Below are 18,206 nucleotides of genomic sequence, written 5' to 3'. Positions count from 1 at the left end.
AAGACTGAGAAAAGGGAAAGTTTTTGCTTTTTCCCTGCTTCCCTCACCCTCTCTGGCAAGTACATCTACCCTGTTGCTGAGGCATTCCTTAACTCGCATTAGGAACTGCTTCTTTGGTCTTCCAACATAAGCGGAAAACCAGATGGACTAGTGGACAAAGAAAACCATCAAGTGCTGACAGTATGTGGAGAAATGAGACATGGACTGCCAGTTGGAATGTAAAATGATGCAGCCATTTGTGTAGCATAATCTGTTGGTTCTTCAAAAGGTTAAATACAGAACTATCATTTGAACCAGAAATTCCACTTAGACACTTTCTGATTAGCTTTACTATCAATTTGACACAACCTAGAATCACATGAAAGAAAGTCTCAATTGAGGAATTCCCTAAATTAGATTGGCCGTGACCATGTCTGTGGTGGACTGTCTTGATTGTTATTTAATGTAAGAGGATCTAGCTCACTTTGGGTAGTAATATCCTTAAGTACGCAGGCCTGAGCTGTATAAAAGAGCTAGCTGAGCATAAAGTAGCCTGAGATACCAGTAGCAAGCAGTACTTTCCATGGTTCCGCTGGACTTCTCTGACTGTGAAGTAAATCTCTAGGTGGGAAGTAATCTCTTGGTTGGAAGGCAGACCTGCCTTCAAGTTCCTGGCCCTGACATCCCTAAATAAGAAACTTCGAACGGGGATTGGAAGCCAAATAAACTCTTTCCTTCCCAAAGGTTTTGTTTATTTTGATTTTATTTTTATTTATTTAATTTTTCTCATCAGGGCTTTTTATCACAGCAACAAAAATGAAACTAGAACAGGCATGTAATAAAAAGAACTGAAAGCAGGGTCTTAAACCATGAAACCAGTGTCTTAAACCAGGCTGATAGGTGACAACTAATGCACATAAAAACATTATTCACAACAGTCAAGAAGGCACAATAACTCAATAAGAAGATGAAATGCTGCATACACATAAGAAATACTATTGCCACAAAAAGGAAAGAAATTTTAACATTTGCCACAACACTGATGGACAATAAAAATAGGCCAATATAGGAAGACAGATACTGTATAATTTTACTTGCATTAGGTCTCCAAAGCAAGCAAATCCATAAAGAGACAAATAGATGATCAAGGATAGGGATATGTGGGGGACCAGGGTGTGATGTGATGCCCCAGGTACAGAGTTTGTACTGGGTGTGCTGAAATGGTTTGGGGCAGAGATGGATGGTTAAAAAGTACTATGAGTGCATCTATTAGCCATGAATTGTGCACCTTTGTTCATGAATTGTGCTATTAAAATATACATTATATGCATTTCATCACAATTAAGAAAAATATTAAAGAAATTTTTGTGCAACTTTCTCCATTATGATTCTGTTCTTCTCATGGTCCAAAGCCTTCGCAACAGAAATACATTAATCTCAAATTTAAAATTGGACCAAAACTAAGTAATGCACTGAATTTTTTGGCAAACCAAGTACATTACCTTTAGACTCTTCATCACAACACTTCATCCAAAGTAAACATGAGACAGAGTTCTACAACAAAAATAACTGTCTTTCTTGGTAGGCTGTCTTAGTATCTTCAGCAATAACCCTTACAGCTAGGAAATATCCTCACAGTCAATTACAGAACTTGGGGTGCTTCATACTTACCAGGCAGCAGACATCTCTTCAGGACAGTCTCCCCTTGTTCCAAAGTAAGCAATAAGCTACTTAACAGTCAACAACTGCTACATTAATCTTATCTAAAAAATATTTTCACCCACTTCAAATACTGAATCACTTCAGTAAATTCCAATGGTTTTAAATTCTTTATACAATTAAAAGAAAAAAAGAAAAAAAAAAAAAAAGAGGACCAACAAGATGGCTCAGTGGGTATATTCAACCTGAGTTTGATCACGAAACCCACATGGTAGAAGGACAGAACCAACTCCCACAAGTTGTCCTGTAAGTTCCTCAAATATGTACAAGTGATGTACATGCATACACAAAATAAGTAAATAAATGTAAAAAAAAAAAAAAGTTATGAATTTACTACACTTTCAGTAAGTCTTACCAGTATATTCAGATGACAGTTTCTCTGCAGGTCCATCTTTTCTTGTTTTTGTAGCTTCTGACATTCTGCCAGTTTTCTTGTATCCTCTTTTGGCCTGATCTACCAGAAGCTGGAATTCATTCTGATGCTTTTTACCTAAAATTCAAAAGAACTGTGAGTGCATGAACCATTTACACACGACAAACTGAGTATCAGGTACACTCAGGAACATCATTCGCAGAGTCTCCCGCACTGAATGCAGAAGCTGCAACACGGAAGACCACAGAGGGCGCAGGGGCAGCTGTTAAGTCTCTCTTCCTCTTCACCCAAAGCAAACATGGATAAATACTATAGCTTGCTATTGGAGGTTTTTTTTCCTCCCAAACCCCTTTTTATGGAGAGGCTTTCCACAGAGTATGAGATATAGACTGGTAACCATTTTCTCCTTCCCTCCCATCTTACTTTCTTTTTGTTTCAGTGAGGCAGGACTTACTTTGTAGCCAAGAAGGATCTCAAACTCTTAATTCTCAGCTTCCCAAATGCTGGGATTTCAACATGTGCCACCACACTCAGTGACTGACGCTTCAAAAATACACCCGAAAGGTGGCTTTCTACCTAATATTCAAGATACACAAGTCTATGAAGACTAAGCAGATTACAGTAACTGACACAAAAGCAGCGGCTCTAAGAAAGTAGGTTTATAATAAAGAATGTTTTTCCAACATTGCTGTTTCCCAGAAGAATGCTTTGAACAGTTTACATTCTCAGCTCGCCATGTCCCGTTTTAAGATATATAACACCAAGATATATAACTACCACTTTAACACCTCCGAACTAATTTCATAACCCTGACTTCAAGGCCATTATTACCCAGATTAACAATACACTCCTGAAGAACCCTCGGTGATAGAGCACAAGGATTAGGACACTAACTTGTGAGACTGAACCATGTTTCTAGGAGCTGTTGTTGTACTTTACTTACTGGTAACCACAGTTCAAAATAATACTGTCTGTAAATGTCCTCAAATTTTAGAAAACTAAAATACTACATTATACTATAATGGTGCAAAAAAAAAATTTAAGAACTTTCCACACATAGCCAACAATATATCTTTTAACACTTGGTTTCTTTTACATTTAGCACAATACAAAGGAAGAGGGAGTGTACTGGAGTAAGGTTCTACACAGGTATACCCAGAGCTACCCTTCTGGGATTCTAGCCATTCAGTTCCTTGAGCTGCAGTCATACTCTGTAAGTTACAGGTAACCAATAGTCATGAAAAACAGTTTTCTGTAGGTATATAAAATCCCTCAGCCGGAGAATCAGCTGAATTGACATCCCTACCCCACTGTGGAAGAAGCCAGTTTTGCCTCCATGTGCACATTCATTATCATAATCCTCATTCACAAGTCTGACTTTTTCATTGATTCTCTTTGGTATACCTTAAAAACATCTTCCCAATCTTTAATCAAATTTTAAAAATTCTATTTTTATTTTATTTTAAAAAATACTTATCCTTAGTATAAGCACATTTAAGTGTTTGTCTTTATATTCACCACATGTATACAGAAGGAGGTAAGAAGAGGGTGTCAGATCTCCTGGTACTGAAATACAGATGGTTTGAACTGCGACATGGGTACTGGAAATCAACCTGTGTCCTCTTCAAGAGCATTAATTTCTCTTCATTGCTGAGCCATCTCTTCAGCCCCTAATAACTAGTTTTTAAATCCATAATAAATTTAATGAGATGAATAACTTCACCTGGTTCTGAGAAGCTTTCCTTCAGTGTGGACAGCACTGTTATGAACCACCTCAAGTAAAAAAAATAATAATAAATAAAAAAAAATAAAGGCTGGATTCCTACATTTGAATGCTGGTGAGGATAGCAAGGCATTTATAAGACTATTTCTAATTCCAGTGTATTTGTGTACATACAGACTCCCAGTGAAACTGTATAACATCTGGTAAATTGTAAAAATAAAAGACTAAATTTTCACTAAAAGAATCATAAACTGGGCAAAGGGATTCCTGGAGAAAATCCAATTCTTTAGAAATGGGTGAAATTCAATGAAAAGTGACTTTTTTAATGAAAAATTAAAACAAAAGCAAACAAATATATAAACTATCAAGATTTCTAGACGCTTGGCATGGTAGAGCATGCCTTTAGTCACAGCTCTGGGGAGACAGAGATAGTCAGCTCCCTGACTATCTGAGGCCAGCCAGGGCTACAAGTAAAGAAATAAAAACGATTACTAGAGGAAGTCATTTCTTTAGGAGCAGGTACAATAATTCCTTTCATACCCTATTTAATTCCATGCATGTAAAGAGGATCACCTCACCTACTTCCTCAGCTCCCACGGTACATGGACACAATACTACCACCATCATTCTGGAGCTGATAATAGGAGTATGGAGTTTAATTAAGCCAACTATAGGCTTATTATCTTGCTTTCTTTTCTTGTTGCTGTGATAAAACACTGACAAAAGCAACTTAGGGAGAAAGGGTTTATTCAGGGCAGGCCGGTGGCAGGAGCTTCAATAGCTGCTCACATCTCATTCACAATTGGGAAGCAAATGAACAATAAACACGGTGCTCCTGCTCAGTAACCTTTAAAACACTTATAAAATCTAGGATCTGTGGGACTGGAGAGATGGCTTAGAATTAAGAGAACTGGCTGTTCTCCTTGAGGACCTGGGTTCAATTCCTACCACTGACATGGTGGTTAATAACTGTAACTCCAGTTCCAGGGAGTCTGATTCTCACATGGTGTACGGACACAGATGCAGGAAAAACACTCACTCACACATAAAAATAAATAAATCTTTATTAAAAATTTAAATCTAGTATTCCAACTCACCATGGGCAGGCCTTCTCATTTCAACACAATCAAGATATCCTATGGGCACTGCCAAAGGCCCATCTCTCAGGTGATTCTAGATTTTATCAAGCTGACCACAAAAGATTGTCAACAAAACCATCACAGTCATTTTCCTTCTTTCTTTTATTTTTTCTAAGCCACCAGGAAACATAGGGTGTGACTTAACATTTGTTCAAAAACCCCTAAAGTAATCAAATTAACACTCAGATGGGCTTAATGGCTTTACTCCTAAAGTATTAAAAGCTCAGGTTTATAGTGTCTTTTTATTCCTTGAGTCTAGTACCCCACGGCTAGGCTGGAAACAAAACTAACAGCCACCACTCTGGCTCTGGTTCAAGAAGTCCAAAATTGCTGCAGAGAAAATAAATGATGCCAACAGATTATGACTAATAAAACTGTTCCCACTCATCATTTCACTTATCTTAGAAGATCTGCTATTTGGCAAAGAACTCTCTAGAATCTAAATTATGAGTTTGAATTATATGTCTTGAATTTTCCTCTTAAAAACTTTAAGTGGTTCTGGGAGATGCACAATGGCTCGGCAGTTTAACAGGACTGGCTGCTTTTCCAGAGGAACTAGGTTTAGTTACCAGAACCTACCTGCTGGCTCATAACACCCAAAACTCCAATTCCAGGGTATCCAACCCTTTCTTCTGACTTCTGAGGGCACCAAGCACACATGCTGTACACAGAATACATGTAAGGAAAACACTCATACACATAAAATAAATAACCCTTAAAAAAAAAAAAAAAGTGGAACTCTGGTGTGGTGGCGCATGCCTTTAAACCAAGCACTCAGGGAGGCAGAAGCAGGTGGATCATGTTAGTTCGAGGCCAGCCTGGTCTACAGAGTGAGGTCTAGGCCAGTCAAGGCTACACAAAACCCTGTCTTGAAAAACCAAAATAAAAAAGTGGTTTGACTAGTTAAGGGAGCTGATGAACAAGTCCATATCTAACAACTCAAAATGACTGTGGCTTATTTTCTGCTCTTCATTCAAACCCCAGCACAGCTTTATTATGGACCCTCTTAGCTGACCTCACAGGACCAAAAAACATACAGACTTATGAAAACCTATATTCTTCCAAGCCACCACTCCTTCCCTATGTAGACATGCTCTATATTCCTAGCCATTATCATGAAACAGGAATAGCTGTGTTAGAATTAAAGGCCAACCCCTACCTTATGCTCTCACCTCCATCCATAAAACCACACACAGAATCGTCTTTAAACCAACATCACAGATTGGGAGGGGGGTACTTAGCAATTCAGGGACTGGCTTTTCATTTTTCATGACTTAATGAAAAAGAGGGCAGAATGGAGTGTACCAACATGCACCAAAAATGGCAAAGGGAAATATGGTTTTGTGAAATTGTTTTCATAACATGTACATGCACTTAGTGGTGCTATAAAAAGCATTTCCGGCTATGGGTTGCATTCCAAAAGCCTGAAAGTCCCTGAGATAAGCACCTCTCAACTTATACAACACAGTTAAACAAACAAAACACCCCCCCTGACCCCAACATCACCTCATTTTTCTACTCTCCCTGCCCTGGAAATATTTCCCTAAAGAGCTGTCTACTTTATTAATGGTCTCTCTTCTTCCAATTTGGTCGCAACCAACTGAGTTGCTTCTGACACCTCCACTCCTGAAATCATTCTAGAGGAAAGCACAATGTCAAGGTTTGCTGCCACAAGCTGGAAAATTGACTGGCCCCTAATGCCTTTTACATAGCTTCCCAGCAACAGGAGCACGTGAATTGTGCCCCACAGTTCATGATTCCATCTGCCTACATTTTCCAATACCACATTTCCAAATGCTCCTTCCACCTCAAGCCTAAACTCTGACAGTTTTCTTTGTGGGCTCCTCTTCCCTTTCCATCATCTACTAAAATAGGGTATTTCAGAGTACAGTTCAGTTAAGTATCCCTGAAATTTTTCCTTCAAGGACTATGAGATAACACTTATTGTCATACTCATACTAAAAGGTTATCTATCTGTTTCTTAAAAAACAAACAACAACAACAACAACAAAAAAAAAAACATTTATTTTACATGTATGGCTGTTTTGCCTCCATTTATGTCTGTGCACTACAAATGCACAGTTACTATAGAGGCCAGAAAAGAGTTTAGATTCTCTGAAACTGGAGTTGCAGGCTGTGTTAGTCTCCATGTAGGTGCTGGGAACCAAACCTAGGTTTTCTGCAAGAACAAGTGCTCTTACCCAAATGGCCATCGCTTTAGCCTTTACATCTCCTTTTTTATTACAATGACATAATATATGAATGGAGTAACAGCAATGGTGGAGAAAATTTCTGGTGCCTAGCATGCATCAAGGAAATGATGCTGTATTCTTCCCAGCATACACACATTACCATTTAGAAAAAAAAAAAAAAGTTAACTTTACTATCTTGATGGTGGGCTGTATGGTTGCTAAGTGGCAGAGTACATGCTTAGTTTGTAAGATCCCCAGCAACTCTCTCTATATATAAATAGATACATTACAGACAGACAGACACACCTATAAACATCTCTTTGATGGAACAGTAAGAAAGTATATATGAAAAACTTTTAAGTTATTTGCAAAAATTAGAACATTCTTTTCATTAATTAAAAAGGTCAGACTTCTCATGTATTACACAGAAAATTTTGTAGCTATGTATATGATCTTGAACTGAAAGATTTAAGCACAAAAAAAGGTCTTTTTGACCCTCCACAGTTACTTCTGTTAACCAACTTCCAGTCCCTAGTAGCACCAACCTATTGTTACTACATTTTTCTTTCTAGAATTTTATATGAAGGGAATAATACTCATACTACTGTTTAGCTGGCTCTTCTCGGGCCACAGTGCTGCTGAGATTTACCCATGATGCTTCATCAGCCAGAAGCTCCCTCTACTTTAATGACCAGTCTATTCTATTACATATAGACACATATATGGTGTTTCTAGATGCTTGCTCATCCTGGCCAGCACCCCTTCAATGAATACTCAATTTTATTGTTACTTTAATTTGTATTTCATAATAGTTTAGTGATTAATAAAACTACATCTTTTCAGGTTAATAAAACTATCTTTTCATGCAGTTCTTTCAGAATTTGAATATCTTCTTTAGAGTCTATTCACATTTTTTAATCCATTTTTTTAATGTGGCATCTACCTCATTATTGAGTTTAAAGAGTCCTTTATATAATGTATTAGTACTCTGTTAGATCTAAGATTTACAGATACCTTGTCTCAATGGTTGTTTAATTTTATTTTATTGAGTTCTTTTTAAGAGCAAATGTTTTAAACTCTTGTAGTCTGAGCTTACACATTCTCTTTTATGGCTCAAACCACTGTGAAGGAAATCTGCCATCTCTGATTTACAAGTTTTATTGTTTCCCTTTCAAATCTATACATTATTTCTCTCTTGCCTTACTGCTCTGGCTAGTACATATCCTGCTGAACAAAAGTGTTGATGATCAATATTTACACTGTTCAAAACAAGAGTAAAAGGTATCATAATTTCACCATTAAACAATGTCAGTTCTTCATACATATACTTTACTAAAGAAAAAAATTTATAAAACATGAATTTGATAAAAACAGTTGCAATAAAAAAATATTCCAAAAATTCTGAAAACTTCAACAATAAAGAAATAAACACACCAAATCCCCACCCCAAGACAGGTTTCTCTGTGTAGTCCTGGAACTCACTCTGTAGAACAGGCTGGTCTTTAACTCAGAAATACAGCTGCCTCTGCCTCCCAAGTGCTAAGATTAAAAAGTGTGTGCCACTGCCTCTGCCACCAACCAAATGCGTCATTTTTTTAAGGAGCAAAAGATTAAGCCAATTTACCAAAAAGATACAGAGAAGGTAAATAAATATATTAAGAGATATCCTCACATGGAATCAAGAAATGACAAAATCGAACAGTGAAAACCTAGATGGACATGTTAAGGCACACTTGTCATCCAGTACTTAGGAAGCTGAGGCAAAAGGATCAAAAATTTGAGTGTGAACTATACAGTGTGTGTCAAACCAACCTAGAACACACAGAGAGGCCATGTCTCAATACAAACAAACAACAATAACAACAACAAAACCCACAAGAGGCAATGAGAAGACAGGCAGAAATCTTAAATACATACTCTGAAACAATGAACTAACAAGAAAGCTTTAACCGGTATGATTCCAACCAGCTGACATTCTGGAAAAACAGAGTTATCATGACTGAAAATATCAGTAGTTGCCAGAGTTTAGAGGAAATACCATGCATGACAGTGTAATGGTGGACACATATGCAAAAATCCAAACAATAAACACCAACAGTAAACCCTAAAAGTGAACCATAGCTACTACTGCGTCTTGTGATTTCACAAGACACTCTGGGGCAAGCTGATAATAGTGCAGAAGTTCCATGTGAGCAAGAGGAAGAAGGCTTCCAACTCACATTGCTCTGAATCTATAACAGCTTTCAAAGGTAGAAGTCCCTTCTAAAGATGCTAAACAACATTAACGTAGTCTTTGAGTCTACATTAGGGATGAACAAATAATAGCCTCTGGGCCAAAACCAACTGAAGACCTATTTGTATGGTACATTTTGAAAGAACTGTTGCCCCAGGCAGTGGTGGCACACACCTTTGATCCCAGTACTTTGGAAGCAGAGGCAGGTGGATCTCTTAGCGCAAGGCCAGCCTATTCTATAGACTGAGTTCCAGAACAGGCAGGACTACAAAGAGAAACCCTGTCTTGATTAAAAAAAAAAAAATTGTTAAAAAAAAGAAAGAAAGGGGTTAAAGAGATAGCTCAGCAGTTAGGAGTACTGACTGCTCTTTTAGAGGAACCAGGTTTGACTCTCAGCACTCATATAACAACTCATAATTGTCTGTAGCTCTAATTCCAGGGGATCGGACACCCTCTTCTGGCCTTTGCAGGACCAGGGCTGCACATGATACACAGACATGCATGCAGGCAAAATAGCCATACATACAAAATAGCACAATTAAAATACTGCAAAGAAGGAGACAAGATATGGCAGAGCGTATGCGGCTTGAAGATTGAACTGCATATTCCCTGGCTCTGAAGTAATGTGCTGGCTGGTATTATGTGAATTTAACACAAACTACAGTCATTTGGGAAGAGAGAATCTCAATGAAAAAATATTACCTCCAGATTGGCCTGTGGGCAAGAGTGGTATCTTTTCTTGATTGATGACTAATGTGGGAGGGTCCCAGCTCTCTGAAGGTGGTGCCACTCTTGGGCTGCTGGAACTGGGTGCTTTTAAAAAGCAGGCTGAGCAAGACATGAGAAGAAAGTAAGTAAGTAAATAACACTCCTCCATGGCTCTGGATCAGCTCCTGCCTAGAGCTCCTGTCCTGCCTTTGCTAGAGGATAGACGACATGTAGTAAGCTGAAATAAACTCTTTCCTCCTGAGGTTGCTTTGGTCACTGTGTTTACCACAGTGATAACCCTAACTTACAGGCAGGTGATTTGGCCGCACTACTGAGGAAGTAGTCTGAGAATTTGCTTGCAGTCCCACATTCTATCAAGCTTTTCTGCCTAGTCTGATAGTGATTCAAGCCACTCCTCATGTGAACTCCAGAAACTGTTCTTCCTTATCCTTTCAGACAGCCAAGAGTAATGGGCCTCTTTCACGGATCGTTGAAGCTGTCTTGTCTCCATAGTTCCCTTCTCACTAGTGCTAAGCCACAAATTCTGGCTACCTTGGCTTCCAAGAATTATGATGCCTGTCTCAACAGATTCCTCAATGCATTAACTGAAAACTCCTAGCAGACTATGGTGCTTTCCATTTTGTTTTTTTTCTCACACAGTCCTGTGCTACCAGTTTGCCAAAACCTAAGACAAACATTAACTTATATATTTCATCAGATCCTTTTTTTTTAAATGGAGGAAAGTAAATCAAGTCTGTTATTCCATCTGCCTAAGCATAGGCATGTACACTTATTTTTATATTTTGGAAAGGGAAAAAATTTTATGTTTTTTTTCTTCTTTTTTTCCTACATTACTGACCTGCCAAGTAAGACTGAATTTGAGGACTACTCTACAAGAAGGAATCCACACCCATTTGTGTAACCTGGTCAATAGCTGGTGGCTGGAGAGGATACAGGCCATGGTGGAGAAGCTACTACAGATATTTTGATAAATGAACATGCTATGGTCATTAAAATGCTTTCTAAATATGATCATGCTTGCTGCCAGTTTGGTGAGAGAAGTTACTTTCTGCAATGGTGGCAGTTACTATAGAAACTCAGAACTGGCTCAAAATATTCATAGGGACTTCCAATGAACAACTGTAAGGACACCTATACTGCTGAAAGCTGTCTTCTGGACCTTACATGAGGGTTGCACTCTTGAACTCAAAGCAGCTACAATTACTGGCACAAGACTGACCTGTAGGTACAAGGTATTTGTGTTAATCAAATGCTGGTTACTGTGCCCCCCATATCTGGTTGCAATCCTTGTTCTGACAATCTCCTGTCTCAATGTTGTGTAAACACTATTTTATTTCCCAGCTGTCCCCTGGTATGCCAATAAAGCAGCTTACAGCCAGTAGCTGAGCAGGAGAGAGAATAGGGCTAGACTTCTCACCAGCCAGAGGTAGAAGGAGGGGATTCAGCCACAGGTAAGGTCCAAGACACATCAGAAGCAGAGCTGGAGCAGGGAAAGCTACAAAGTTTAAGTATCTCTGGGATGTATGCTGGGAGGAAACCAGATTAGCTTAGAGGGCTAAGAATAGAGTAATAACTGCTCAGTTATTGTGCTGTGAAACTTATTACTAAACAATAAAAGAGTCTCAATTATTTGTGTGATAGCCAGGTTAAGAGAGAAACAGAGAAACACTTTTACAAAAAACTATAACACTGGCCCTGTCAACATTCTGATGGAGTGGGGTCTATAGGCAGTTATGATTTTCATCAGTGGTATAAACAATGGTAAGATAACAGTGCTCTATAAATAACTCTTCACCCACACTGCTATGAACAATACTAATGAAATTCATTGAGTCATCATATGCACATAAACAAGAGGAAAATGAAATCAATCTGATCAAAATACATTATATACATGTATACCACCAGGCACATACTGTATCAAATTTAGCTAACTGGGGGTGAGGGTAGTTTTTTTGTCAACTTGTCACAAACTAGGGTCCTCTGGGAAGAAGAAACCTCAGTTGAGACAATGCCCCATGAGTTTGGAGTATAGGCAGGCCCATAGGACATTTTCTTTATTAATGACTGAAATGGAATGACCTAGCCCACAGTGGGCAGTGCTACCCATGGGCAGGCGGTCCTGGTTTATATAATAATATAATAACCCAGTCAGCAGTGTTCATTCATGTTGTCTGCATCATTTCCTGCCAGCAGGTTCCTGCCCTGACTTCACTCCATGATAGATAGTACAATTTCCTCCCTTAATTGCTTTTGGTCACGGGGTTTATCACAGCATAAAAAGCAAGCTAGGACTCTGTGGGATGCTTCGGTCTCCTTCCCTGCTGCCTACTCTGCTCTTCAAAGTAAGAATGGAAGAAAGAAAACTTTATCTGAGCACAGTGAAACTATACCAGAACTGAAATACTCACTTAACCAAAATTCATTATGTACTGCTTGCTAGCCCTTAACTAGTGTGGTGACGCAAACTCAGATACACAGCACTTGAAAGGCAGAAGCAGGTATGGTTTGAGGACACTCTAGGCTATTGAGCAAGGCCCAGTCTCAATAAACAAAGAAAGACAGAGAAAGAGGGAGGAAGAATGGGAGGGAGAGGGAAAAGAGAAAGAGGAAGGGTAGGGAGAAAGAGAATGACAATCAGTCAGGATCAAAAGAAAAAGGAAATCTTAATCCTCATTAAAGTTGAGGCTAGACATGTAACTCTTCCAGGAATGCTGGCCTTGAATTCAACCCTCAGCATTGCAAAACTAAAATTAAATTAAAACTAAAAATAGAAGCAGACAGCCAGCCAGTTCTACATACCAAGCTCCAAAACAGGCAGGGATATACGTAGAGAAACTTAATAAAATAAAATAAAATAAAACAAAAACCAATCTTTAGCACTCGTTTTTAAACTCTATTTTATAATTTGGGATTCCTTAAAGCCTTTCCCTTCCAATGGTTAGTGGGGAAAGGGGGCACAGACCCCTTTACTTCTCCCAGCTGTTCAGGGTCAATGGGTTCTTTTAGGGCTATATCAATCTCCATCGGCAGCAAATGCAGCCAGCAATCTCCTTCAAGCTGCTGCGTCCCAAAGCATGCATCTCTGTTTGCTCTGTATCAACACACCATCCATCTCTGCTCTCTTCAAACTGCTACATAACCATACGCCAACTGCACTTTACACCTTTTCTCTCTCTGGGCTCTCATATTTACATCCTCGGAACCCTAGGCCACACCTCTCTCCATGCCACAACACACAGGCTATTACCAGCTGTCAAAGGCCATGCCCTGCATGTGACAATTATCAGCTGTGAAAAAACTAAAGCACAACTAAAATCCCACACTTGGGATTAAAACAAAAATATATTTACATCACATAACTGAGTTTTTAAAGAAACCAAAACTTCTATTACAACAATCAACTAAGAAAAGAAATAACAACTACCCAGTTAACAAAAATAGTAAGGTATTACCTAGCAAAGATACACACAGGAAGACCACTTCAGAAAAGAATATGATTAAATTTGAGAGGATGTTAACAAGAGAAGGAAACCTATTTTTGACACAAATCTCCCAGGCACAGAAGTACTATACCTCCGTACAGAAGTGTTATTGCAGGCCTGGGACATGATGCAGTCCTGAACGCTTCTACATCTGTGCCATCTTCTCACATAACGCTTTCTGAGAACTCATATTTGCTCAGTGCTTGGTGATGATGAGCTCAAGGCAGAATGTTCACAAATCTTAAAAGGCAGGCACAACATACAAAAGGCGATCTGGGCAGACACTCTACTAAAACCCAGTCTCTGAAGCAACATTAACAAGATTATTTCGAACATTAACAGCAAATATTTCTAATTAAGCTGTAAAACAGCAACTTAAAAGTCTTTACAATAAGGACATTCACAACTTACGATATTTACTGTGAATTTCCTCTATTTCCTTCTCTGTTTGGTTCTTCGTAAAAATCATGAACTAAAAAAAAGAAGATAAAAGAATTTTTAGAATTCCATCCAAAATGACAAAAATGAAAATCAACACATAAGTTTCAAAATCTCAAATGTGGTTTCTTAAAACAGAGGAAGACAATCTGCTTTCTGAGAAAAGAAACCTGCACATTTCCTGACTCTGACTTTCATAAACAGTAAACAGTCCTACTCGTCACTTCTTTCTCATTAGCAGATTTTTAATTTTATTAAGAAAAAAAGGGAAAACAAAACTTTTCCCTCAAACCCCATAGAATCAAAGAAGGAAATTCCATGACGGTTAAATACTATTTTCTACTTTAACAATTTTACAGTGAAATCCGAGAGGCTACTTAAGTAAGCTAGTGTATGTGCCTGAGTGTCTATGTGGCTCATGTGCAAGTATGATGTATGGATGTGCGTGCTTATGTACATGCAGAGACCAGAGAACAGAATATTCTGCTCTCTACTCTGCCTTGTTCTCTTGAGACAGGATCTCTCACTGAACCTAGAGCTAGGCTAGTGAACAGCAAGCCCCAGCAATCATCTAGTCCTCACTCCCCATAGCACTGGAGTTACAGGCATACACAGCCATGCCTGGCTTTTTACTTGAGTGCTGGAGATTTGAACTCAAGTTCTCATGCTTATAAAGCAAGCAATCTTACCTGCTAAGCCATCTACAGTCCCAGTTGTTTATATACTCTGACAAATGTTCATGTTATAATATAATAAGTAACTTGGTAGTAGTTGTGGATTTTAGGCCAAGGTGGGATTCATTTGTAGAAAGATTTAAAGTTTTCATTCTTCCCATTAACAGAAATACCCCAATAAACAACATAAAGTATTTGTATCCAACTCCAAGTAGTTGAAGAAAAAAACAAAAATGAAAATACCAAAAATCAAAATACATATTCACCTGTATCTATAAGACAAAAAAAGGAAGGAAAATTGTGTCAGGTAATAGATCTTTGACAGTAATGGGTAATACCATTTCTTCCACCTTTCTGCATATGTAAGGCTTTTCAAATAAAATACTAATGGAAAATATTTGGTAGAGGAAGGCAGTCAGTACCAGGGGTGGGGTGAATATGAACAAAATACAATGACATGAATGTACGAAAACACCATAAACCCATTGCTTATGTAGTTGCCAAAAACAACTAAAAAAATAAAATATATTAAGAAAACAAAGACAAATTTCTTAGTCAAGTCTCATTTTTCAGCTGTACATGTCATTTCCTCCTTTTGCTTTGAAACTTGTAGCATTTCTTTTCTAATTTTTGAAGTCTATTCTGTCAATTAAAGTATGTTTTCTATCACAGTTTTGTATCCAGTTTTGGTCACACTAGATAGCTGCATATAGGATAAAAACAGATCTATACCCATCACCCTGCACAAAACTCAACCCCAAACAGATCAACATAAAGACATGACTGTATATACTGAATCTTACAGAAGAGAAAGTAGGAAATAGGCTTGAATTCATTGGCATAGAAAAGGAATTTCTGAACAGGACATCAAGAATACAGGCACTCAGACTAACAATTAACAACTGGGACTTCATTTGCATGAAGCTAAAAATTTCTCTACAGCAAAGACGGCATCATTTAAGCAAAGTAATGGCCTACAGACTAGGAAATGTGATAGAAGGTTAGTATCTAAAACAAAGAACTAAAAAAATCTGAACATCAACAAAACAACCCAATTTAAAAATGGGGTACAGAGCTGCGTATGGTGGCACACACCTTTAATCCTAGCACTCAGGGAGGCAGAAGCAGGTGGATCACTCTGAGTTCAAGGCCAGGAAGCGAGTCCAGGACAGCCAGGGTTACACAAAGGAAATTAAAATTACTTTGACATTTCATCTCACCCTAGGCAGAATGACCAAAATCAGTAAAACAATTGACAGCACATGCTGGTGAGGACGCAGGGAAAGGGGAACACTTATTCATTGCTGGTGGGAGTGCCAACTGTACACTCACTATGGAAATCAGTGGGAAGGGTCCTCAAAAAGCTAAAAATCAAAATCAATTTACCACATGATCCAGCTATAACTGCCTTGGGTATATATTCAAAAGACTTAACAGACATACTGACTCATTCGTGTTTATTGCTGCTCCAGTCATAATAGCCATAAGCTGCAGACAGCCTAGATGTCCATCAACTGATAAATGAATTATTCAGTTGTTAAATGGTAAGTAATGAAATCTGCAGATAAATAGATGGAACTAGAAGCAATCATCATGAGTGAGGAAACCTAGACCCAATATTGCATATTTTCTCTTATAGGTGGATGTCAGCCTTTAAATTTAGATGTATATATTTCAACCCAAATAACCACAATAGTTAGGTAGTTAGTAAGAGACTGAGGAGGGGGTTAATCTTCCAAGGAAAAAGAAATAGGACACATTATTATAAAAAGATAACGGTGAAATTTGGAGAATTAAATTGGAGAGAGAATGGGCAGGCAGAATAAAGAAGGAAATATAGAGGGACACCAAATACTAAAGGCCCTTTGAAAATCCATATGGAAACTTCCAAACACACACACACACACACACACACACACACACACACACACACACACCACGAATGAAAGAAAATTTAAATGGAATCAGCAGATAATGGAAAAGACAATGCCCCAACTAAACATCTTATGCTACCAAGTAAAACCTCCAGTGACAGGAATGGGTTAGATCTTGTTGAATTGTTGGTCAAATGGGTCTCATAGACGCCTCCAAACATTACAAGCTATTATCAAAGTTATTTGTTATTCTATATAACCAGATGGTTAGGCCTTTTTACTGAAGACACAACTTAACTTCTGTCATTAAACAAATAGAAATTAGGCTCATGCCCAGTTAGAAGCTACACACTTAATGACTAGTGTTCATGGTACTAGAAAGTATTCTTGCACACTAACAGTAGAAAAAATTTAATTATAAATATCACTCAATTACAAACCGTGCAACCTACAACAGAGACTTGCCTGAAAGATATATTGGTACAATAGTGGCACAAATGTTACAGGAATAACCAACCACTTTTTAAAACTGTATTTAAAGCTCACTCTATGAGCTGGAATCCACTGCTAAAATGGTCAAGAACCTCAGACTAAATAGGCCATGGACCTAGGGAAAAACTATTACTCTGTTAATGGAACACAGCAATAAAACAATTTCTAATGACAAACTGCTGTACCCATATATCAGAGTATCATCCAACTTTCCTCAGAAAAACTTCTTTTTTGTAGTAGATGATAATTAACAGAGATCCATAAGTAGGCAAGGTTCACAGAGTGAAAGACTTTGAAACACTTAGCCCTACATGGCTATCTTTATCAAATCTCTTCCCTCAAACTTCAGGGATCTACGAAGAAGAAGAGGTGGAAAGATTTTAAGAGCCAAAGGTAGTGGATGACTCTAAAGAAACAGAATCATCTAGACACAACAGGACTAACACACATATGAATTCAGAGACCATGATAGAATGGACAAGATCTGAGCAAGTTTAAACCAGACAAAATTCCCAGCATTGAGAAAGGAAAGTGAACACCAAGTCCCAACCCTAACCAAGAAGCTATTTGCAACTGATACCTGTGCACAAAGGGAATATCAGTTTTCTTCAATGGAGTATCACTGGTTATAACAACCATATTCCAGGACAGGTCTCATGCCTAAGAGTAGTTGGGCAAGTCCATGTTGTATGTTGTTGTTTGTGTATTTTTATTGTCTTATTCTATTTCTTTTAGGTTTTTGTTGTTTTTGTTTGTTGTGTTTATTGGTTTTTTTGTCTTTGTTGTTGGAGAAAGAGAGAAAGAATATCAAGTAAGATGGATGGATTACGAAGTAGGAAGAAAATGGGGAAGAAAAAGAACTGATTAAAATATATTCTACAAAAAATATTTTTAAAATAAAAAATATTAAAAAAAAAGTATTATATTATCTGGGACTGCTGGTGCATACTTCAATCCCAGTACTTGGGAGGCAGAGGCAAGTAGATCTGAGTCTGAAGCCTGATTTATACAGTGAGTTTCATGCCAGCCAGAGCTACAAAGTAAAAGCCTATCTAAAAAAAAAAAAAAAAAAAAGGAGGAAAAAGAAGGAAGAGGAGCAGGAAGAAAAGGAAGGAGACGACCACATTAACGAGATTGAAGAGAAAGCTCCGAAGTT

General features: G+C 38.1%; 1 protein-coding gene across 4 annotated transcripts in view; it reads right to left on the bottom strand.

Moving 5' to 3' along the window:
- The window catches only part of Rad18 (RAD18 E3 ubiquitin protein ligase), a 96,522-nt gene that overhangs the window by 48,453 nt on the left and 29,863 nt on the right, over positions 1-18,206 (bottom strand). For 2 of the 4 annotated variants that reach the window (XM_055628527.1, XM_055628528.1), the window contains exons 9-11: positions 13,984-14,044; positions 10,061-10,186; positions 2,054-2,188 (exon numbers count right to left, since the gene is read on the bottom strand). In XM_055628527.1, coding sequence (XP_055484502.1) covers positions 2,054-2,188; positions 10,061-10,186; positions 13,984-14,044 — 322 coding nt within the window. The remainder of the gene's footprint in view (positions 1-2,053; positions 2,189-10,060; positions 10,187-13,983; positions 14,045-18,206) is intronic. The other 2 variants (XM_055628529.1, XM_055628530.1) reach the window with 1 other exon arrangement.

Source organism: Psammomys obesus, unplaced genomic scaffold, assembly GCF_907164565.1.
Source record: "Psammomys obesus unplaced genomic scaffold, mPsaObe1.curated_primary_1811, whole genome shotgun sequence".
Classification (NCBI taxonomy): domain Eukaryota; kingdom Metazoa; phylum Chordata; class Mammalia; order Rodentia; family Muridae; genus Psammomys; species Psammomys obesus.
This window is presented reverse-complemented; position numbering and strand designations above follow the sequence as displayed.